The sequence below is a fragment of the Sus scrofa genome, chromosome 3 (genome assembly GCF_054392235.1).
Source record: "Sus scrofa isolate SSC_HxYL_T2T_F1_AM1 chromosome 3, Sscrofa_HxYL_maternal_Yorkshire_Landrace_v2.0, whole genome shotgun sequence".
NCBI lineage: Eukaryota > Metazoa > Chordata > Mammalia > Artiodactyla > Suidae > Sus > Sus scrofa.
Genome location: NC_139385.1, coordinates 70,168,577 through 70,191,295, shown reverse-complemented (window position 1 = coordinate 70,191,295; position 22,719 = coordinate 70,168,577). Strand labels below are relative to the sequence as shown.

At 41.6% G+C, this 22,719-nt stretch overlaps 1 protein-coding gene across 7 annotated transcripts in view; it reads left to right on the top strand.

The window, feature by feature from the left end:
- Positions 1-22,144, top strand: part of RMND5A (required for meiotic nuclear division 5 homolog A) — a 59,683-nt gene extending 37,539 nt beyond the window's left edge. For 3 of the 7 annotated variants that reach the window (XM_085018738.1, XM_085018737.1, XM_021087279.2), the window contains exons 4-10: positions 448-548; positions 10,173-10,339; positions 11,355-11,520; positions 13,861-13,963; positions 15,710-15,864; positions 17,409-17,496; positions 18,084-22,144. In XM_085018738.1, the coding sequence (XP_084874864.1) occupies positions 448-548; positions 10,173-10,339; positions 11,355-11,520; positions 13,861-13,963; positions 15,710-15,864; positions 17,409-17,472 (756 nt within the window). In that variant the 3' untranslated portion in view covers positions 17,473-17,496; positions 18,084-22,144. Of the gene's footprint in view, positions 1-447; positions 5,532-6,394; positions 6,604-10,172; positions 10,340-11,354; positions 11,521-13,860; positions 13,964-15,709; positions 15,865-17,408 lie in introns of those variants that run through there. The other 4 variants (XM_085018736.1, XM_085018735.1, XM_021087278.2 and 1 more) reach the window with 2 other exon arrangements.
- Positions 22,145-22,719: the final 575 nt, after the last annotated feature.

The window sequence follows — 22,719 nt, the reverse complement described above, 5'->3', positions numbered from 1 at the left end:
TCAGGTGTCCCTTGTCCTCATAGTCCAGGATAGCCAGAACTCCAGCTGTACTGTATTCCAAGAAGGGGCAAAGAGTATATGCTTATATTTCGCTGGCTAGGACTTAATACCTTGTGAAGCCATGCCCAGTTTTATTCCATATGGTTCTGTGCCCAGTTAAAATTTGGGGTTTTACTGTTATGAAAAAGGAGGAAGAATGATACTAGGGCTCAATCATCAAGAGAAACACATTTAAAAAGAAATTATGTTTTTTAAAAAAAATTATTGGAGTATAGTTGACTTAGAATGTTGTGTTAGTTTCAGGTATATAGTCAGGTGAATCAGTTATGCATATATCCATGAAAAGAAGGTATCTTTAATGTCTTTCCTCATATTTTATACTTTAGAATATGCTTTTACCATACCTCTTTACTCTGATTACTAACAAAAGTTCTGTTTTTTTTTCAGGAATCTGGTCTTTCTGTGGACCCAAGCCAGAAAGAACCATTTGTGGAGTTAAATCGAATATTAGAAGCATTAAAAGTCAGAGTTCTGAGACCTGCTCTGGAGTGAGTCACTGAGTTTGTTTTCTCTTGAATACTTTTGAGAGAACTCTGTCAGAAAATGTAATTAGAAAGTACAGTGGAAATTTCGAAATGTATACATATCTTGACTGGGGTAGACTTCAGAGAAATCGAGAATTTTTTTTTTTTTTTAGCTAAGTGGATTTGGGGGAATGTGCAGTAAGAGAAAATGGTTAGAACATACTTCCCTTATCAGCTGGTCTGAATTCCCATGAGAGGAAAGGGTTTCCTGTGTCCAGGATACCCCAGCCCCTGGACTAGCTTTATAACTGAAGTACTGTTGTCCGGGTGGTCTGAGTCTGGTATGTGAACTTCCATAATTTCCTGGGTTTGGTGCTAGCAAAAAAATGTAGTTGGTTATTGGAACTAAGTGATATACATGATGAGAACAAATATTGTTATGGTTTTACTCTAATTACCGTTGTAAAACTGAACGATTCACTGTGAACTTACATCGATGTGAATTATCTGAAATTGCTGAGTAAGCGCTGCTAAATATTGTCCTAGAGCAGGGTCAGCACTCAATAAAGGGCCAAATAGTAAACGTTTTAGGCTTTGCATGCTACTTAAGATCTCCATTTCGTATTTGTCTTTATTTTATTTTTTATTTTACAACCCTTTAAAACTGTTAAAAGAAAAAACAAAAAACCATCTCTCATCTGACATACAAAACAGGCAGCAGGCCACATTTGGCCTTGGCCTATAGTTTGCTGAAAGTTTTTAATGTGAAGATTATCAGGTTATTTGTTTTTAAGAGAAAGAAAGGAAGAAGGAGAGAGGGGGAGGAAGGAAGGAGAGTTATCAAAAGGAAGAAGCTGGAAGACAGAAGCAGGGATATTGTTGTGAGGTCATAGCCTTAGAATTTTGATTTTTTTTTTAAAACCCGGAGTGTTTGAGATTGTTGTTACCAAGAAAAAAATTTGTTGGGAAGAGCCTTGGTGATTTTTATAAAATGCATTTTTTTCCTTCCACTAAACCATTTAATTATTCATAGTTTAGTTTTCTGTTTCTGATATTTCTCAGTTCTTATAAAATTTTGCAAAGTTCTAAAACCAGTGCAGGTGAACAGGTAGAGATAGATTCCGGTGTAAATTTATAAATTACAAATTTCTATATAAATTATAAATATGAGGTAACTAATTTATTTTAGTTTATTAAAGATAAATGTCATGTAAACAGCACCATTGTGTACTATGAATATTACCTTTATAGTATATTTGATTTTTTTTTTAGCAGATTTTATTGCGACTTACCTGCAGTATTAAATGTAATCAAGTGCCTCTAACACCTCTTAAACAGAATATGGCAACCTTCTTTCTACTTTCATCTTCCACCTAAGTGTTGTTTTATAGTGATTTAGAAGTAATATATGAGTTATTTGAGGTACTATTCATTTATCCATTAATCTCTCAGGTTTTCTGTCAAGCTTTTATTGAGTGCTTACTTTGTACTGGAGACTGTACTGAGTATTTGCACTGCCTTAGCCTTTAAAATACTCAAGGCCTTTCCTTTTTGGAATGAAGAAAATTTATAAGATCCTTTTAACTTTGTGCTTTTCCTGTAAGATCTAAGTGTCTTACTGATAACTCTACCATATCTATCAATTATTTCTCTAAATGTCTTCTTTATTTGTAGCCTCAAGCAGTGCTTCTCATGCCTTAATTTCCATCTACTTGGCAGCAGCAGTGGCAGTTACTGTACAGTTGTGCCTCGGTGTCTGTGGGGACATGATGTCAGGAAGCCCCGTGGATACCACAATTCATGGATGCTCACGTCCCTTATATAAAATGCCCTGGTACATTTGGCCCTCCATATCCGTAGGTTCTGCATCCATGGATACGTTGGACCAACTGTACAGTAAAAAGTTTCTTGTTTCACCTTTCTGGGAATATTGCCATGTTAAATATCAGCATGGGGGGAAAATTAGTGATAATTACAGTTAATTCTTCTTGACTGCTTATTATTTGCCTACCATTGTTCTAAGTATTTTACATATATTAGCTTATTCAATCCTTGTAATAGTCCTATGAAGTAAGTATTCATTTTATAAAGGAGAAATTAAGGCCTGGAAGATGTTCCCTGAAAAGAATGTGGAATTAGAAGGTTAGTCAAGAAATGCTTTGTGTGATATTCCCTGATACTCTCCTCTTAGAGAACCACTGTAGCATATTAGATGGGCCATCAACAGTCCCACAGTAAAGAAACTCATTTGACTTTATAAAACCCAGTGTTTGCATATTTAACCAAAGAATCCTGGTCTCCTCCCACTCCCAGTAACACCTTAAAACTCACAGAATTGGAGTTCTGTAAAACATAAGTTTGGAAGATGTTAGTTTAGTAGAAATCTCCATTACAGCAACTCAAACTTTTCCAGCTCCTGTCTATTACTGGTGAGTGCAAAGCCAGTAATTACTGAACATCTTTTGTGGGCAAGGTACAGAAAATCCACTGTACTCAACTTGTACCAAAAGTTGAAAGATATGGGGCGTGAATTTGGAGAATTCTGGTTTAGATCCAAGGGGGGAAATATCTTTCGTGTTTCATGTGAGGCCTCTCCTGGGAGGAAGCCTCATGGAACCACCCAGGAGAGAGGGAAGAAGGTGAAAGGCCACAGCAGGTCCTCCAGGCAGCCTAGGCAGTTGAGGCAGAGGCCAGCCACAAAGATTGCTGTGGACAGAGGCCATAGGAGGATTGGATGAGAGGAGAGTCTGATGAGCATTAGCTCTTAACTACAGATAATGAGACAGTGGAAAGAAGGCAGTAAAGAATGGTAATGGATGTGGTAGAGAGAGGGGACAGAACAGCTAATTTTATATATGGGTCTGGTTGGGACTCTTCCTGTTCTTTTATTCTTGCCTCTGTATTTCTGAGTTTGTGTGCAGATTTTTCTCTTCATCTAGATTGCTTTATCTATTTCCCCCCCCCCTTTTAATTTAAGGGCCGCACCCACGACATAGAAGTTCCTAGGCTAGGGATCCAGTTAGAGCTGTAGCCCTGGCCTATACCACAGCCACAGCAACGTGGGATCCAAGTCGTGTCCGAGACCTACACTACAGCTCACGGCAACACGGGATCCTTGACCCACTGAGTGAGGCCAGGGATGGAACCTACATCCTCCTGGATATTAGTTGGGTTCGTTTCTGCTGCCCCACAATGGGATCTCTGCATTGTCTGTTTTTTGAATTCCTCGTGGTACCTATCATAGTGCTTATTTTGTAGTAGGCACTCAATAAATGATGGAATAGTTTGAAGGAGAACATTGAACAAACATGACTTCCTCCTTCACATGGCGGATAGAATCAGGAGCCAAAGAAACTGGTGTCAACAAGAAAGTAACAATAACTTAATATGGGAAGATGGAGAAAATTAGAAAAATAAAAATTGTCCTTGTAACTCTGTGTCAGTTATTGACATTTTGAAAGTGCTGTCTTGAGGGGCAGCCAGTTGATTGCCTTCCTGAAGGTGTTTCAAAGAGTAATACTGCCTTGGTGGGTTTCCATAGTCTAGGATCTGACTTTCAACCTAGCAGACTTGGAAAGCTGATTTTTTTCAACACCTGGAGCGGCCCAGTGCCCTCATAGAACTTGTTTAGGGGAGTTTGCAGTTCTGTTTGCACAGCCTCAGTAGAATGCCGTAAGGGAACAGAAACTAATGAGTGGTTATAAGAGAGAGAGAGAAACATTACAGGATTTTTCACAGAAGAGAAACTATTTTGTTAGTCTCGACCAGAGAAGAGTTTTGACTGGATAGGCCATGAACAGTCTCAGGCAGGCTGTTGAAATAGGAGAGGACTCCATCCTCAGGAGTCGTCTCCTAGCTGTTAGATGAGGCTGGAAATAAAAACCACAGAGGGATGTGACATGGGCTTACTGTTGTGATTTCTTGGTGGTGCGTGTGATTTCTCAGTAGTGTGTGTGTTTTCTCTCTGAGGAGAAAAAAATGCTTGCTAGACTTCGAGAAATTGTTGTATTGTGAAGAACACAATTCATAAGTAGAGAAAGGTTTTAGAAAATGAAATGAAGGAAACAAGCCAAGGTGCCTGGTCCTAGAGCCTTGACTGCCACTGGAAAGTGGGTGGCAGTGATTAGCGGGTTTCTGGTATGTGTTCCCTCATTGTTAGTCCGTCTTCCTGGCAGGCAGTCTTGCTGACGCAGGCAGTTTTAAAAGCCACATAGAACCCCCAAATAAAGAACACTCTGACAGATGGACTGTTGGAGGAAAGGAACCAAGGTTCAAACAAGTTTGACTGTTCTCCCCACCATGTGAGGGTTTTCTCCTTTGTTTTTTTCTCTTTTGGTTTTGTTGAGGGATGGAGGTTCTTAATTCTGAGTGGGCAGAAGAGATGAGGGATCCACTCTTAACTCACTGTGCCCACACACTGAGTCTCATGCGAGAAGAGCTACCGTGTGAAAAAGAAGCCAATTGAAAATGGAGAGAGGGGCCCAGTGGAGAAGAAAACACAAAAGAATATACAAGCCAAAGGAAGCAAAGTATCTAGGGTCATCATTTTCCAATGTCTGTGTTGTGTTTGTTGCTGGCCAGAGTGTGTATGAAGTTCCAAGGCAGTGGCTACCCCTCAGGGAGCAGGTTAACATGCCTGTCTCTTACCTGGATCCAGCCTCACCAAGGACTTGAGCATCCTGGGAAATGAGTGGGCAAGCCATGACTGTAGAGAGATTAAGACTCTTCTTTTAAAAAAAGGGAAAATTGGGAGTTCCTCCTATGGCACAGTGGGTTAAGAACCTGATTACAGCAGCTTGGGTTGCTGTGGAGGAGTGGGTTCCATCCCTGGCCAGTGGGTTAAAGGATCTGGCATTGCCACAGCTGTGGCTTAGATTCAGTCCCTGGCCCAGGAACTTCCAGTATGCTTGGGGTGTGGCCATTAAAAAAATTAAAAAGGGAAAATTGAAACAAATTATTCCTGAGATGAAGCATTTAAAAGAATAAGGGAGTTCCCAACATGGTGCAGTGGAAACAAATCTGACTGGGAACCATGAGGTTGTGGGTTCGATCCCTGGCCTTACTCAGTTGGTTAAGGATCTGGCATTGCCGTGAGCTGTGGTGTAGGTTGCAGATTCGGCTCGGATCTGGCGTTGCTGTGGCTGTGGTGTAGGCCGGTGGCTACAACTCCCGATTAGACCCCTAGTCTGGGAACCTCCATATGCTTTGGGTGCAGCCCTAAAAAAAATAAATAAAATAAAAGAATAAGGAGCTAAACTAGGCCAGGAGGGGGAGCTAAAGGGGACTCTGGAATTTGTTCTTATAAAATGCTGACCTGTTACTAATTTAGGCTATAAAACCCTTGATTTTGTGGGTGGGAAACCAGCAGTAAAAGGTCACTAATCTGTGGAACTGCACTGTCTGACATGGTGACCACTTGTCATGTGTTGTTGTTTGGCCACATACTGAGCTCTGCCTTCCTGAGACCCTGTGAAGCTGAGGCGTGAAGGCTGTTGTTTGTGTGGTTTATTAAATAGCATCTAAGAAGGACAGATACTCACCCCAGCTCTGAGATGAGTAAAATGCTAGTAGCTCTAGCAATGGACTCAACTCCTATCTGAGAAATTACCACTCAAAAATATATCAGAAATGAAATGTTAGCTATCCTAAAGCAAAGTTACAGGGTTCTTCTTTTTTAAAAAAATTTTTATTTTCTGCACTTTGATTTTTGCCAGTCTGGATTTTTTTTTTTTCTTTTTTTTCTTTCTAGAGCTGTACCCATGGCAACTGGAAGTTCCCAGGCTAGGGGTTGAATTAGAAGTACAGCTGCTGACCTTCACCGCAGCCACAGCATTACCAGATCCGAGCCACATCTGCAACTTACACCACAGCTCATGGCAACACTGGATCCTTAACCCACTGAGCCAGGGCAGGGATTGAACCTACGTCCTCGTGGATACTAGTCAGGTTCATTATCCCTGAATCCTGTTCATTACCACAACGGGAACTCCCAGTCTGGATTTTTTAAGCACTTGGTTTGGTCACCAGTAATGTTTAGCCAAGTCCATACCTGTGAACTTCAGCTTTTAACCACAAGAAAGATAGCCCTAAGATAGACTAAAAAAACAAGATATTTATAACTCTCAAAAAAAAAAAAAAAAAAAAAAGCTGGAAAGCTTGTGGTGGAGTGTGCTGTAGGAACTGGCAAGAGGCATTTTTATTCACTGTTAACCAGAAACAGACACCAGCCCAGACTGGCAAAATGGTGAGAGCAGAGGGAGAAACAGACTGATGCTGTCAGGTTTCTGGGGAAGAAAGAACAGCTAACTATGAAAGTGGAATCTTATTTTAATTATTTTTGGAATAATATGGAAATTCTAAATATGGAGCATTGTTAGGGCCAAGTCTTTTTGGAGGCCTGACAGTGAGGATAATTAATGCTTCCTGTTTCTGTGAGATAATTGCCTAGACGTGGGTTGCCTCTAACTTAGTCACCTGCGTAAGTAGTGTTGTTTGGGGCCTTTTTATGGAAGAGGTCCAGAAGGTTTCTTTAGGAGAATGTAGTCGTGGTGGTGAACGAAGAGAATTGTGACATAGGTGACCTTACTGGGTGTCATTTTTTTGGTCTTTCTACAGTGTTTCTTTAAACAAGGTTCCAAAGCCATCAGTTCGTTCTCTTGTGGCCCACATTGGAGATTGGGAGCAGAGTTTCTTTTAAAAACCATGGTGAAGTTAACTGAATGTTTACATTTAGCTTGCTGATTGTAGTAAACATAAATTCAAGTAGTAAATTAGGAATTACGTTGTTTAAATAAATGACTCTTTAAGTTAAAAATCAAGGTAAATATATATATATAACTTGGAAAGCTATGAACTCGTATTCATAGCTTGAATTACTTTTAGGAAAAGTAATTTGCAGTTACTGTTAGCTCATTGATGAGAAAGGAAAGTTAAGAAATTTTGTTTACTTTTGCAGTAGCTTTAAAAGTTATTAAGCTTTTTAGGTATGACAGTAATATATGCCATTATAGGTCAGTGTTCTTTTTTTTTTTTTTTTTTTTTTTTTTTTGGTCTTTTTGCCTTTTTGCTAGGGCCGCTTCCATGGCATATGGAGGTTCCCAGGCTAGGGATCGAATTGGAGCTGTAGCCACCGGCCTACCCCATAGCCATAGCAACTTGGGATCCGAGCCGAGTATGCAACCTACACCACAGCTCACGGCAATGCTGGATCTTTAACCCACTGAGCAAGGCCAGGGATCAAACCCGCAACCTCATGGTTCCTAGTCAGATTCGTTAACCACTGCGCCACGACGGGAACCATATAGGTCAGTGTTCTTAAAAATCACTGTCATCTGGACTAATTGCTGTTCCTTGGTGCATCCTCTTGGTTGGTGCTGCTCTAACAGTTGGTACCCTGTTCTGATTGGTGGTAGCCCACACCACAGCAGTTGATGCACGAAATCCACCTTTCCTGAAATCATTGCTGTTAAGAATTCTGATGACTGGAAGGAAAATTTTTGTTTTCACATCTTCCCCCCCCCCTTAACATTTTATCATGAACATCGCCTTTAAAATTGAAATAGATTTTTTTTCTTGTTCTGTGAATTGCCCACTTATGGACTTTGCCCTTTACTAAAATTTATAGCTACTCTCTGTTAATTCCCTTCTTTGACTCTTGAAAACTGATACACACATATACACATATCTCATGTCAGAAACAAAAAAGAAAAAGCTCACCACCTCTTCTTACTTGTTAGTGGGAAAACATACTCATGCTTTTATGAGTGAGAGGGGGTAATGGTGAGTAACCTGATTTATTTATTTATTAAATTTTATTGGAGTATAGTTGATTTAGAAAGTTGTGTTAGTTCAGGTGTACAGCAGAGTTACTCAGTTCTACATATAGGTACACATATATCCCATCCTTTTTACATGCTTTTCCCACATAGTTGTCACACAGTATTGAGTAGATTTCTCTGTGCTGTACAGTGTAGGTTCTTGTTACATCTCTATTTTATAGATACATATGTGTGTGTATATGTAAGTGGCCTGATTTAAAGACACTTCTGGATCTGGAAGTCAGGAAGGTACCTGGCAGACCGGAGACTGCCGCAAGCACAGTGCTTTTGGTGCTGGTGGCTTCTGTTGGGCATGCATACAAGACAGCCCCTGGAGGCCCTTTGCTGGTGTCAGAAGGATTTACCAGCTGAACAACATCATTAAATTAGTGCTAGGTGTGGGTCCAAGGCTTATTTAAATGTCAGTAAATAATGTCTAAGGTCCAAGTGATTAGTATTTTTAGAAATCACTTTGATTTTGAGGTCAGAGATGCTTCGTGATTTGATTCCAAGATGTGGATACATCAACAAGTTGATTAGAATACTCATAAGGGTGTGCAGGCCTCTTTGGGGAAGGGTAGGATCCAGTGAAAGTGCAGCTCTGTAAAGTCTTATCCCACCAGCCAGCCAGTTCATTGTGAGTAACCTGAAGCATTTTACTTGTAAGAGTCCATGGAGGAAATCAGTAGTTCAGGTTCGGAGGGGTTCTTGGTGAGTTGAATTCAGTGGGGAATATTTATAAGATCAGATTAAAGAAGAATGTGATACTAACATCTTCTACACATTAATATGTATAGAGAAATAAAGCAGTTTTTTGTTTTGTTTTTTTTTTTTTTTTTTTTTTTTTTTTCCGTCTTTTTGGGCTGCACCTGTGGCATATGGAGGTTCCCAGGCTAGGGGTGGAATTGGAGCTGTAGCCGCCAGCCTATGCCACAGCCATAGCAACACCAGATCTGGGCCACATCTGCAACCTACACCACAGCTCATGGCAGCACTGATCCTTAACCCACTGAGCGAGGCCAGGGATCGAACTTACGTTCTCATGGATATTAGTTGGGATTATTACCTGCTGAGTCACAACAGGAACTCCAAGCAGTGCTTCTTACCACTTGCTTACAAATCTGACTTTTAACAGCTGGCTGATAGACTTCTGCTTTAGTGCTCACCTTTTTAACTGGTAGTCCCAGCTCAGGATTGGTTATTCCTATCATTTGTGCTGTTGAGGCCTGCGTCACTATGCTTTGGATCATTCAAAACTGCGTATTTCCCTCATTGGCACTGTTTGTACAAATCTTTTTATGATATGCTAAATGGTGTTTATATAGCTTTATCCTTCTGATAGTCTGAAAGCACCTTAAGGGTAAATACCTGAGTTTACTGTTTGTAACCTCAAAGCAAGTAGCACCAAGTCTCACACCAGTGAAAGTTTAAAGATAGCTGGTTTCCCTTCAGAATCTTGTGACTCACTTATAAACATGTCAGTTTAACAGGACTAGACTAGTCTTATGGCTGATGTTCGCTTCAGAGTGTAGCCTTGTGCAGTTCCAGATATGTCAGAATCCGTCTTGTCTTGGTGTAAAGCCTTATTAAATACATAATTATCATCTAACTTAATAATTTTTCACTGGCTAAAGAGTGTCTTTAAGTGTAGTTTGTTTCTTTACAAGTCTCGGCCTGGGAATTGATGATACCACCAACTTCCACAAGATGGCAGCCTAGGCCCTTTTTTTTTTTTTTTTTTTTTTTTTGGTATGTGTGAGGTTTCAAACCATTTTTAACACACATGTCTGTGCTCTTAATTATTGTTAAAATCTTTTTTGCTTTTTTATAGATGGGCAGTATCAAACCGAGAAATGCTCATAGCCCAGAACAGCTCCTTGGAGTTTAAGCTACACAGACTGTACTTTATTAGCTTGTTAATGGGAGGCACTACAAATCAGCGAGAGGCATTACAATATGCTAAAAATTTTCAGCCATTTGCCCTAAATCATCAAAAAGGTGAGTTTGGAGTCAGATGTTTTTAATATTTGGAACAGGCCTATAGCCGCCACTGGAATTTAAGTTTATCTTAACTAGATCTACTGTATATTTGCTAATAAACAAACAATTGAAGTCCCTGCTTGTCCTCCTGCCCCCATGCTGCTGTTACTGTCACCACAGAGTGTCTGAAAGTGCAACAGGGTGACAGTAATTTAACCCCAAGTGTCAGGGTGGGAGCACCGGCTGGTTTAACAGCCAAAGATATGTGATGGCCCCGTTTATGACATAATTGTTACTCCTATAGATAAAGGTAATTATACTGTGCTGTGTGTATAAAAATAAAATAATTACAGGTTCAGTATTTAGTGCTTTCCTTTTCTTCTTCTTTTTCTCTCTGCTATTTCTTTAATAGAAACCAAGCTCAAGGACCAGAATTTTTTCTTTATGGCCGCACCCATGGCATATGGAAATTTCCTGGGCCAGGGGTTGAATCTGAGCTGCAGCTATGCAGGATCTTTTAACCCACTGCGCTGGGCCAGGGATCAAACCCACACCTTTGCGCTGACCTGAGCCACTGCCGTTAGATTCTTAACCCACTGTGCCACAGCAAGAACCCCTCCAGAATTTTTTTTTTTTTTTTTTTTTTTTGCCATTTCTAGGGCCGCTCCCGTGGCATATGGAGATTCCTAGGCTAGGGGTCAAATTGGAGCTGTAGCTGCCAGCCTACGCCAGAGCAACTCGGGATCTGAGCCGCATCTGCAACCTATACCACAGCTCACAGCAGCGTTGGATCCTTAACCCACTGAGCGAGGCCAGGGGTCGAACCCGCAACCTCATGGTTCCTAGTTGGATTCGTTAACCACGGAAGGAACTCCAAGAACCGCCCCCCCCCCCCCGAATTTCCAAAGGTGTTACTGAGAAGTAATTTTAGGCCATGTCAACTGGGGGAATTCTTGCCTTTTTCAGTGTATTACTCGAAGGTTGTATTTTAGGTGAACATTCACACCCCCAAATTGCTGCTGCTTTTGTTTAGACATTCAGGTTTTGATGGGAAGCCTCGTGTACCTGAGACAAGGGATTGAGAACTCACCGTATGTTCACCTGCTTGATGCAAACCAGTGGGCTGACATCTGTGACATCTTCACACGGGATGCCTGTGCCCTTCTGGGGCTCTCTGTGGAGTCCCCACTCAGCGTCAGGTATGGAGCTTGGCCCTGTCCGTTCTTGAAATATGCACCGCACTGGTCAGTTCTGCTTAATTTGTTGTCTAGTTCTTGATGTTTAAAGCTGGTAGAACATTTGTCTTTCCGAGGAAGAGTATAGTTGGTATTTCAAGAGATCGTCACAGTTGGTATTACAGAGCTTTAGAGCAGCAGCTATCAGTGTGGTCTCTGATCCTTCGAGGGTCTCTGAGAGCCTTTTCCTCTGTGCTCACGCTGTGGGTTAAACTGCTTCAGCCTCAGCAGATGGGGGCAGTGGTCCCAACCCCCACAGGAGCTTGCTGTATTCCTCACCCCCACACACTTGCAGATGTTTTAGTTTTACTCTGCCTTTGAATACACATCTTTTGAATACTCTGCCCAAATTGGAAGTTCAGATGAAGCCCTTAAGCTTCACGCCATTTCCTGAGGCAGCATGGCCACTGTCTTAAGGAAAGCATCTGTATGATGTTTGAGTTATGAGCTAAAAAAATAGTTGCTTTTTTCCCTGGAACATAGGTTTCACTTGAAAAACCACTAAAAGACAGACTCTAGTTATTCACATTCAGGTTTTTGTCAGATGAGTAAAGTAATAAGCCTGTCACGTTGGGAAAGCAGCTGGTAGTATCTTTTGCCATAGTAATACATTCAAGATTTTAAGCTAAAATAGACTTTGGGAAAATGTGGGCCCCCTACCTCTGTGAGCTGGGCAGCTTCCCAGTGCTTTAGAACATTTCTGATGAGATTGATGGTGGTAATAAGGAAATTGGATTTTATATTATGTAATGAAATGTGCTACCACTTGGGAAATCATTGTGATCTTAGAAGATCACGCATGGGTAAAAGGCTCATTCAGAGAACAAGACTGTTGGGTTTTAGTGGAGCAGGGTACAAAAATCCAATGGCAAGACTCAGATTCCACTTTGCACGTAACCTTTGAAAAACTGCTTCTTGTTGAGTTTTGGTGAGGCATTAAAGAACAATATCCACAGTTATCTGGAAAGGCGATTAAAACACTGCATATGTGTGTGAGGCTAGATTTTTGTCACTTACACGTCAGCCAAAAGATGACATTGCAGGGGGTTGAATGCAGAGGAAGGTGTAAGAATCCACCTGACTTCTGTTAAGGGAGACATTAGAAAGATTTGTGAAAATGTAAAACATTGCCACTCGTCTAATTTTGGTTTGGAAAAGAGACTTGTTTTTTGTGAGAATGTTATTTATGATAACATGATTTGATGATTTTTAAGTGCATTAATATTTTAAGGATTTCTCTGTTTTAATTTCTAGTACAATAAATAATGATAGATATAACCCACAAAAACAGATGCTCTTTGAGATCCTTATATTTAAGCCTTTAAAGAGGTCCTGAAATCAAAAAGTTTAAGAACCTATTTTAAGGAGTTCCCGTTGTAGCTCATTGGTTAACGAACCTGACTGGGATCCATGAGGATGTGGGTTCCATCCCGTCCACACTCAGTGGGTTAAGGATCCGGCCTTGCCATGAGCTGTGGTGTAGGTCGCAGACACAGCTCGGATCTGGCGTTGCTGTGGCTCTGGCATAGGCCAGCAGTAGTCATTGTGATTAGACTCCTAGTCTAGGAACTTCCATGTGCTTCAGTGCAGCCCTACAAGCAAAAAAACAAAACAAAAAAACCCCATTTTAAGAAGTAACTTTTCCAGTGTTCGTTTAATTCCTCAAGTGTTTTGAATCTCTGCTGCACCTTAGGCATTATGAAGGACAGAGAGGTGAATAAGGTGCAGCCCATCTGCACATGGAGACAGACAGGTGCCCTTAACTCTAACGAGCTCCAGGATTGCAGGTCAGGCAGAGGGACAGGTTGGACTATGATGAGTCATCGAAGGCCTTGGGCCACCCCAGGGAGCTCTGCAGCTGTGGTGGCCTCTGGAGTTGTGTCCTCGTGTGGAGCATTCATCGAACGTGACCCCAGTCAGGTCTCTGTCTTCAACTGAGGACAGTCCTACAGGGAGAGTTGACAGCCAGCACTTGCAGAGCTGAGCAGTGTGTGCTTCTGCTCTGGATAGAGGTGATCTGGGTGTGGAAAGAACTGGGCAAGAAAATGTGTCAGAGTAGCATGAAGGTCAGGAAGGCCACTAATGACTGGTAAACAGAGCTTATTCAGTCTAGTGGTTTTGTAAACATGCATGTGTGCACATGGATGTGCTCTCGTTTAGCAAAACAGGGGGCTTTGTGATGCTCTGAGTCCAGCGACCAGGGCCCTCTACATGCAGCACGGAATCTGGAAGAATTGTCTTGTCCTGGGACCAAGCTTCCTGACGCCTGGCCTGGCATTAACATTTCCTCTCCTGTCCTCCCAGTTTCTCTGCAGGTTGTGTGGCGCTGCCAGCTTTAATTAATATCAAAGCTGTGATTGAACAGAGGCAGTGCACTGGAGTTTGGAACCAGAAAGATGAACTACCCGTGAGTTCCATTTCTATTGGTTATTACCTCTCCTGTCATTAGAAGAAAATAGATGTTAAGGATTTAAAATGTCTGTCTTGCCTTTTCCTCAGGGAGCATTATTGTAACCATACGGCAGGGATTCTTTTATGTCCATGTAGACATGATTAAACATGGAAGTGGGCAGCTAGGACATTCTGGAGGTACTGGAGTTTTCTTACCTTTCAGACTTAGAGTGGCAGGCATCAGAGGAAAGGAAACCTCGGAAGAGGAGAGTATTAGAAGAGAGGAGGGTGGTGTATACTGGAGCACGTGGTATATTCCACGGCACAATTGGTAAATCACACTTGTAACATTAATTTTTTAAAATCTAAAAGTGATGAGTCAACTTGATTGGATTTAGTTTGTCTTAGACATTGATATTTATGAGCTCATTGGTTTGTGCCAGTTTTATGTTTCTAATACCAATTAAAATAAGTATATAGCTGTCAAAGATCACCCCAGTGACACCTGCGGTCATCAGTGACCCCCAGTGCTGCGCATCCACTGTTGTAGAGGAACGGGCCATGGTTTTAAATATCCGCTCCAGTCACTTGCTAGCTCTAACTTGTCAAAGCAGTAGTTTGTCCATCTCTAAAATGGGGACCATCCTTCTGTTTATGGGGCTGTTAAATGCTAGAGATGATAGAGGTTTGCTTAGAATAATAATATGGGCCGTGTAGTAGGTCATCAAGTAGTAGTCATGACATGGAATAACAGAGGTCAGAGGTCATCATGTGTGTGTTTGCACTGGGCCTCTGACAGTTTAATGGGAATTACTGTTCTTGTTACAACTGTGTCACCGACCCTGAAGGGCTAATTCGCGTTTGGCTTTTTGCTTTTTTCTACCACCCTGTGCGCAGCTTTGTCTGTAGTTACCTTGCCAGCTGGTAACTGTCGCGTTGCCCCAGCTTCTCAGAGATCTGTTATGATTAAAGGCGCAGGTGTGTTCCCAGTCCTGAGAGAGGTCAGGACACAGGCAGTGCCCTGCGTGGCTGCTGCTCATGTAAGCGATGAACAGCACTCACAGAAAAGAGTCTGGGTGACAGTCTTTCATATTAATAGCCATCTTAGATTTAGAAGGAAAAATAATGAACTGACATCATGGAGCCTCTGTAACGTGCTAACCCTCTTTGCTAAGATGATTTCACAGCTTTTGTTTTGTTCACTGCAAAGAGAGGTGATAAAAGTGCGGTGGGCTCAGATGGATGGGTTGTGACTTGTCCTGCTGAACTTTAGTTGAAAGCCCTTGTTTCAGGTGATTTCTCTGGACAGTTCCACAGAAAACATGGGAGACCCAGATCTGAGGCCCACAGAGCAGTAAACGATGTTTTGTCTGCCTTTAAAGGAATTATCACACTGAATTGCATCACCTTGCTAAGTGTGTCCTAAAAACAGTCGGGATATCTGGCGGATTTACTCTCCCACACATCCTGAGTTTTCTAGTGTGTGATTTCTAGGGCACTGCCTTGCTTTTGACTCTTGCTCTAAGACATCAGAATTTGGTTGTTATGGAGTGTTATTTCAGATAATTGTGAGGGTTAGTTTAGAATTATGAGCTACTACTTTGAATCCCTGAGACCATCCATCTAGTTTAGAAGAGTTTAAAAGTTACCTTCAGATAAGTAGGCTTAATGAATGTTCTTTGCTACAGAATGCATTATTAACCTGCAGATGGTTTTCTGAAATATAACTTGAGCTTTTTAACTCTTTTGAAAAAAATAACAGATTGAAGTGGACCTTGGTAAAAAGTGCTGGTATCACTCGATATTTGCCTGTCCTATTCTTCGTCAGCAAACAACAGATAACAATCCACCCATGAAATTGGTCTGTGGTCATATTATATCAAGAGATGCCCTGAATAAAATGTTTAATGGTAGCAAGTAAGTGTCTGACTTTTTAAATATGAGTATAAAAGAATACTCTTTGGAACTTAGAAGATAAGTAATAAGGATAAATAAATGCAGCTAGAATTCAAAAATATATTTAACTATTCATTTAGCATAGTGGGCGGTATATCTTTTGTCAGTCTTAAATTTGTTCATGGATTTATTGATTAGATTTATAAGCATGGTCTTTAACTCTTAACTTTTTGGGTGAATGGTATATTGTCATCCCAGCCCCTCCCCTGCCACTTACACAGATGGTAACGTACTATATATACTCTTCTGAACTTTGCATTTGTCACTTAGTGACATATCTTTTTTTTTTTTTTTTGGTTTTTGTTTGTAACTTTGTGATACATCTTGAAGGTCCTCTTTGTGATATAGAAAGAGCCCCTGTTCTTTTTTAAAGCTGCAGAGTATTCTGCCATATGAAATACAATTTACATAGCCAGTTCCCTGATGATGAACATTTAATTTTTGTTAATGTAAAGTGAATTACCTTACCAATATGTGATTTATAAATTTGTAGAATTAGAATGACTACTTCATAGCGTATATACATTTATGATTTTTATACGTAAGGAACCCAACTTTTACAAAACAGTTTTAAAACCTTATTTGTAGGAGTTCTGTCACGGCTCTGCAGTATCGGACCTGACTAGCATTCAAGAGAATGGGGGTTCGATCCCTAGCCTCGCTCAGTGGGTTAAGGATCTGACGTTGCCCTGAGCTGTGGTGTAGGTCGAAGATGCGGCTCAGATTGCACATTGCTGTGGCCGTGGCTGTGGTGTAGGCCAGCAGCTGCAGCTCTAATTTGACCCCTAGCCTGGGGAACTTCCATATGCTGTAGGTGTGGCTCTAAAAAAAGAGCTTTAACTCCCCCCGCCATTTCTACCTTAGACAGCGAGACAGTTTTACATTGGAGTTCATTTCACATCCCTTATGGTGAAGTCTTTATTTTGAGAGGAGGAACTGGCATGTACTAAAGCACCCAGGGGGTTGCAGGGGGTGGGGTGCCTAGGCTCCAGGCTTGATCTTGGTTCAGACCATGCTGGTTCTGTGCGCCACTCCAGGGCATCGTGTGCCACGATGGGGCACAAAGGCTGCATGCCCTGTCGGCTTAGCAGCTGGTGTCACATTTCCTGCATGGGTGTGGCTTGTGACACCGATGCATCTGAAAGTCTTTTCAAGATAGGTGCAAGCTAAGCCTTGGACAAGAAAAATTGGATTGAGTTTTGAAACCCCCAAAGCAATTTTCAGAACAGTTGTCTTTGTTTTGTTCACAAAATAATTTTCACTCATCCACTGAAAAAGAGCCTTTCAGTTTAGAGTTTTGCTTGGACAGTGTGTATTTGTGACCATTCAAACTTGGCTGTTACATTAAGGGAAAGCACACTTTTTACGCTTGAAGGAAAAAACAGACGTGTGTGTGTGTGTGTGTGTGTGTGTGTAATTGTTAAAGGTTTGCTATACCTAGATGAAAATTGAATGCTCGGTACTGATCCTGTTCCTTGATTCGATGTTTTCTTTCTTGTCTTTAGATTAAAATGTCCATATTGCCCAATGGAACAAAGTCCAGGAGATGCCAAACAGATATTTTTCTGAAGAAATAACTCTAGTTTGCAATTTGTAAGTGAAACTGAATCGAGGGCGCATTTCAGAAGAGAACGTTCCATTTAATGCAGCTAACCAAGGACTCCCATGTTTATATAAGCTAATGCTCCAGAAACTTTGCCAACATTTTAGTGTGTACACACGGAGGGGAGTGTGCTCCAGATAAATATTATCATAGGGCTTTATTATATTCTTGGTCTTCATTTCTGATCAAGTAAATACACCAGCAGTTGTCATTCAATGCAGGTTTTTGTACTTAATTATATGGTGATTTTTTTACTTTTTAAGAGCAGAAACAGAAATTGACCTCCCCGCCATGTGTTTAATATTTCTCCTGCTTTTACTTTTTGTCATTTTCTTGGTAACTGTAAGCCTTGAGGATGTTTGTGAAAGGTTTTATTTCCTGTTACGTATACATAATTAAATGAAAATTCTTCAGAAAAAAAGTTTGAAAAACTGAATTGTGGTTCTGAAACGAATTTGCCAGGTTTTTTTTTTTTTGTTTTTGCGTTTGTTTTTTTGTTTGTTTGTTTGTTTTTGGCTTATGAAAGAAAGCTGTGATAGATTCTACATTTGCTTTCTGATGTTTTCCTTTGCTCCAGCTCTCGCCGAGAAGTCAGCAGACCTGCATCTGTGCTCTGCCTGTAGCCCCAGTGGGCTGCCCGTTAAAAAATTCCATCACAAATTTATTAGCAGGTCGGCGTGAGAAGGCTTCCACTAGAACAGAGTGGAAGCAGTACCGTTGTTTCTTTGCTTTTCTTGCCAAGAGGTGCTCGTTTTAAAAGTGTGTTCAATAAAACAAATTCCGAAGTTAGAATGTTCTTCAGTGGCTGTTTGCTCTCTTGGTCTTGGTGACCCCTCTTCTCTGAAATCTGCCTTCAGGACTTGGCTGTCTCCTGCATTTGTATATCACTACAGACACAGTGTTGTGTGTGCGCGTGTGTATATGTGCACCAGCATCAAACATTGTGTATCTGGAAGGGAAGAAGCATGTTCCAGTCCTAAGACGCAGTTTCCAGACTCATCGCTTTCAGTCCTTGAAGATAGAAGCTAGCGGATTTTCTGTAGTGCAGAATATGTTTATGCCCTTTTTGTATTTGAATAATATACTGTTCAATGCCTCTTTTCTGCAAAGTGTATCATCTCATTGACTGTGAATCTGTATATTACTCTAATGGATACAGATAATGGTCTTTTCTCTTGTGAGGTACCTTCATGTAATGCACTGTCCAAAAACAGCCATGTGTACGAGTCTTTCTCTGTATCACGAACTGCATGGAAAAAGACTCCTGTGGACATAATTCTGACTTAAACCCATGAAGTTACTTCAGTTTGAGAAGCCTGTCTTATGGAAATCACCAAATACTTTACTACTCGATTTCATCTGACATGGAACTGAATATCAAATCCAGGAACCTTCCATGAGAAAATGAAAAGAGAAGAGTACACTGAAGCAAAGAGAAATGGGACACTTGGCATTTCAAACTGCGGACTGACTTGGTTTGCCGGGCAGGGAGATAACAGACTTGGTGCTAAGTCATTTGGAAACCATCTGCTCTGATGGACAGGCCTGGATGGTGTAGCCCGAGATATTGACCTGGGAGAGCGGGCGTCTTTTGGTGAAGGAGGGGGGACTGTTTGGTGGCAGTGTGTGATCAGGCCTCTGCTGAGGTTCCCGTGTGCCATGGGGCTTAGCTAGGGGGTGATGGGCCCGGCTCAGAGTGCTCGCTCTGCCCCATCTCTGGCTTGGCTGCCCAGTGACTTCTGCCCCGTGATTCCCCTTTCCTGGTGGAATCCTCTCCCCACTAATTCAGTGAAGAAAGCAGAGAAGCTCCTTGGACTCCAGAAGGAGAAGGTAGAAAATTCCAGGCAGCGCTCTGGTTGAGGATGTAAGACCGGTTTATTATATATTTTTTCCTTTGTATTAAAACCCAGAGTGTGATCTCCCCCCCACACACACACACCTTTTTTCTTTTTTTTTTTTCATTAGGCCAGATTTAGTTTTAATCACAGCTTGTTCTTACCTTTCCACCTCAAACACCTACACAACATTTAGGCTTTGTGTAAGGTTCGAACAGTATAGACATTGCTCTAGACTGGTGGTAAATGTTTTTGGTGGCCAGACACTTCACATAGCTGGCTCAGGCCACCTTCAAGGACAGAAGCCTGAGAGAGCTCTGCTGTGTCCCTCCCCCGGTGTTGGGAATCCTGTTGACGGTTTTCTGTGCAGTTCATGAAACCTCAGAAAGAACATACTTTACCTGAAGCATTTGACTTTACAGCTTCCTGTGCCAGGTCTCTGTGGTCTCACTGGGCAAGGGTAGGGGTAGGGCCACCAATTTGAAACTCTACTGATGTGACAGTTAAACAGGCACATGTTATCTTGCGACCTTCTTTAAATGCATGTGAATGTGAAGGAGACAGGTGGCTTTGAAGAGGCCAGACCTTAACCAAAGATGCTGAAATTCAGCATGCTGTCCTTTCTACCCTAGAAATACCTTTGCCGGTGTTGGTAGGACCGCATCAGTGCTGAGGCTGCAGGTCTGCAGTGTGGAAGGAGGCGTTGTGCCACGCTCTGCCCTCTTGCAAAAGCTTGTGAGAGAGCAAAGATGTATACAGTCGTAACTGTATGTTGAAAACAGAATTTCAGAGTGGTTCCTTAAATTTCCAGTTAGGAAACCATGGCCACTTACCAGCTGTGGACAAAGGCCAAGGGACTGCGCTAAACCCATGAAACCGTATCAGATCCTTAGATTCTGACTTTTAGAGCATCTGTGCTTCCCAGTACAGTCTGAAGCACGGTGGCTAAGGTTGTCTTTCAATCTTTCTTCTCCTTTCTGTGATTGTCACAGATGATGCCATTTCTGTTGTTTTAGTGGTGATTATTTGACATTTCTAATCCATAAATGAACGGGTATTGGTGCCTCTTAATTTTTAAAATTTTGAAGAAAAGAGCCACCTCATCTTCATAGGGTGTGTATTTTGTGAGTGTATGAGCATTTAATTGAAACTAAGAAAGTTATGAAGTCAATCTTTTGATTTTTTTTTTTTTTCTGAAGCAGCTGATGTGTACAGAGACACTAAAACTCACACCACTTTATGTGGGGAACGAGGATCCTTTTTTCTCTCCAGGTAGTCCCGCGGGGTGTGCAGTTTAAGTTCAGTGTGTCTTATGCCGTGAGTTATTTCCGCCTCGGAGGCTTTAGCCTCTGGGACAGTAAATACTGCAGAAACCAAGAACTCTTGGTTTATCTGCACGAGACAAGCTGCTGGTAGACGTTAGCCCTCTGGTTTTCCAGCTCAACCTCTGATGAAGTAGATTGACCATCAGGCTGGTCAGTCTGCTTAGTCAGTGACTCAGGTTCTTTTCAGGGAAGGCCTGGAGGCATGTTTGGTTCATTTCATCGCCAGGACGTGTAAGGTGAAAACACAAACCAAATACCTTTCATTACTTAACTCTACGTACATGACCTTCGGTAACACTAGAAGGCTGTGGTCTTGAGGGGATGTGAGCACACTTGCGTGATACACGGAAGGGATGGTGCTTCATAAGCCTGTCCGGCTGTGGCAGGTTTGGTTTAGCACGGTGGTGTGTACCTTGGGAAAGTACAAGCTTCATGAACTGTTCTTATTAAACTATAATTGAATAGATACCAAAAATAGAATGACAGATGTATTTTAATAGCAGATGAGGCAGATTAGTTTTAGGGTGAGTTTTTCCCACTGTCGATTTTACGTCATGACACAGGGAGAGAAACAAGTTCATTTTCAAAACATTTTCCTCTGCAGTTTTAAACTGTAGTGAGTATCTGCTTCATTGACTTCCAAAGAGGCAGAAGCAGCTGGCATTGGCTTCGAGCACATGCTTTGTTTCATATTATGGTTGATGACCTACATTCTTATTTTAACAGTCACTTACTATTCTCCAGCAAGGCAGATGGGGGGTTCACTAGGACGTAGTGCCTGATCTTTGGGGAAGGGGTGGGAGTGAATGTACTGGGGATGGGAGGGAAGCAGGAGAAGATAATGGCAGCGTGAGTGAGTGTGCATGGGTCTGAAATTCACCTTTAACCCCCACCTGTGTCTAGCAAGGAACAGGTCTTTAATGTATTTTGCTCAAGACTGCAGTGTGCATGTATTTTTTTTCCCCATCCATGTTTTCTAAACTTAAAAGAATTCATCAAATCATCTTGTTCAGATGGCTCAGGATTGTATTTCTTTTGCTTACCCTGTGCTCTTGGGTTCTATAGTATTTCTATAATTATGTAACAATAGTGTTGCACTGTAATCTATCATATAGAGCTATATGTATGGAAAATTTTGATCAGTTTTTTAAGAAATGTACCCTGTTTGCAAAGGCACAATAAAAGTTGCATCTTATAGACTATAGGCAATAAAGCTAACAATAAACCTTATTTAACACAAACCATATTCACATTCTCTGTTCATTTGATCTTGAGAAAAATCTAGCATATCCAGTAGTTTCAGGGATTTCATTTTAACTTAAAAGGTTCTGATGTATTTAATTTATAAATTTCAGACTGATATAATAGAGTTTTGGAAAACTATAAGAAATGCTTTGTTAATGTGTGTATTCCTATGTAAAACACATGGCTTCTCCTGTGTATATTTTTAAAAAATTAAAGAAATGCACATTTGAAAAGTGTTTTGTGAACCCGTCTGTATAAATGTGACAGGTGCCAGAGGTATGAGGGGAGGGAATGTGGAGGTAAGAGAACGTGGCTGTCTGCATTTGCCAAGGGTCTGCATGTAAAGAAGGTAAGAAAACATCTGTCACCATCTCATCCTGTTTCTGTGTCACCAGTAGGATGAGAAGCAGAGGTAGGTGGGCACCGTCCCCAGATTCTAAGGGGGGGAGTTGGGTTAATGTTTACCGGTTCCTGCCCCTTATGCTCACCCTGAGGATGGCGGGGACTCTCTGACGAAGTGAGTAGTGTGTGACTGGGAGGGGGGGCCCCCGAGACAGCTCTGCCCAGGCTGCTGGTGCAGTGGGGTGTGTATACTCAGCCCTGCCAAGGAGGAACGGGGGATGGGTTGTCTTATTCCACCACAAGCTAAGGTGGTAGAGACCAAGGATCCGTTTGTGCTGTTTTGGTATATTTTCAGAGAGATTCACTCTTACCGGAGGTTTTAGAATGTTTCCTACCCATGGGTCCTCACTGTGGGTCCCACCAGCCACATCTGGAGCCATTCGTCCAGGGGGTGTAGACGAGGCCT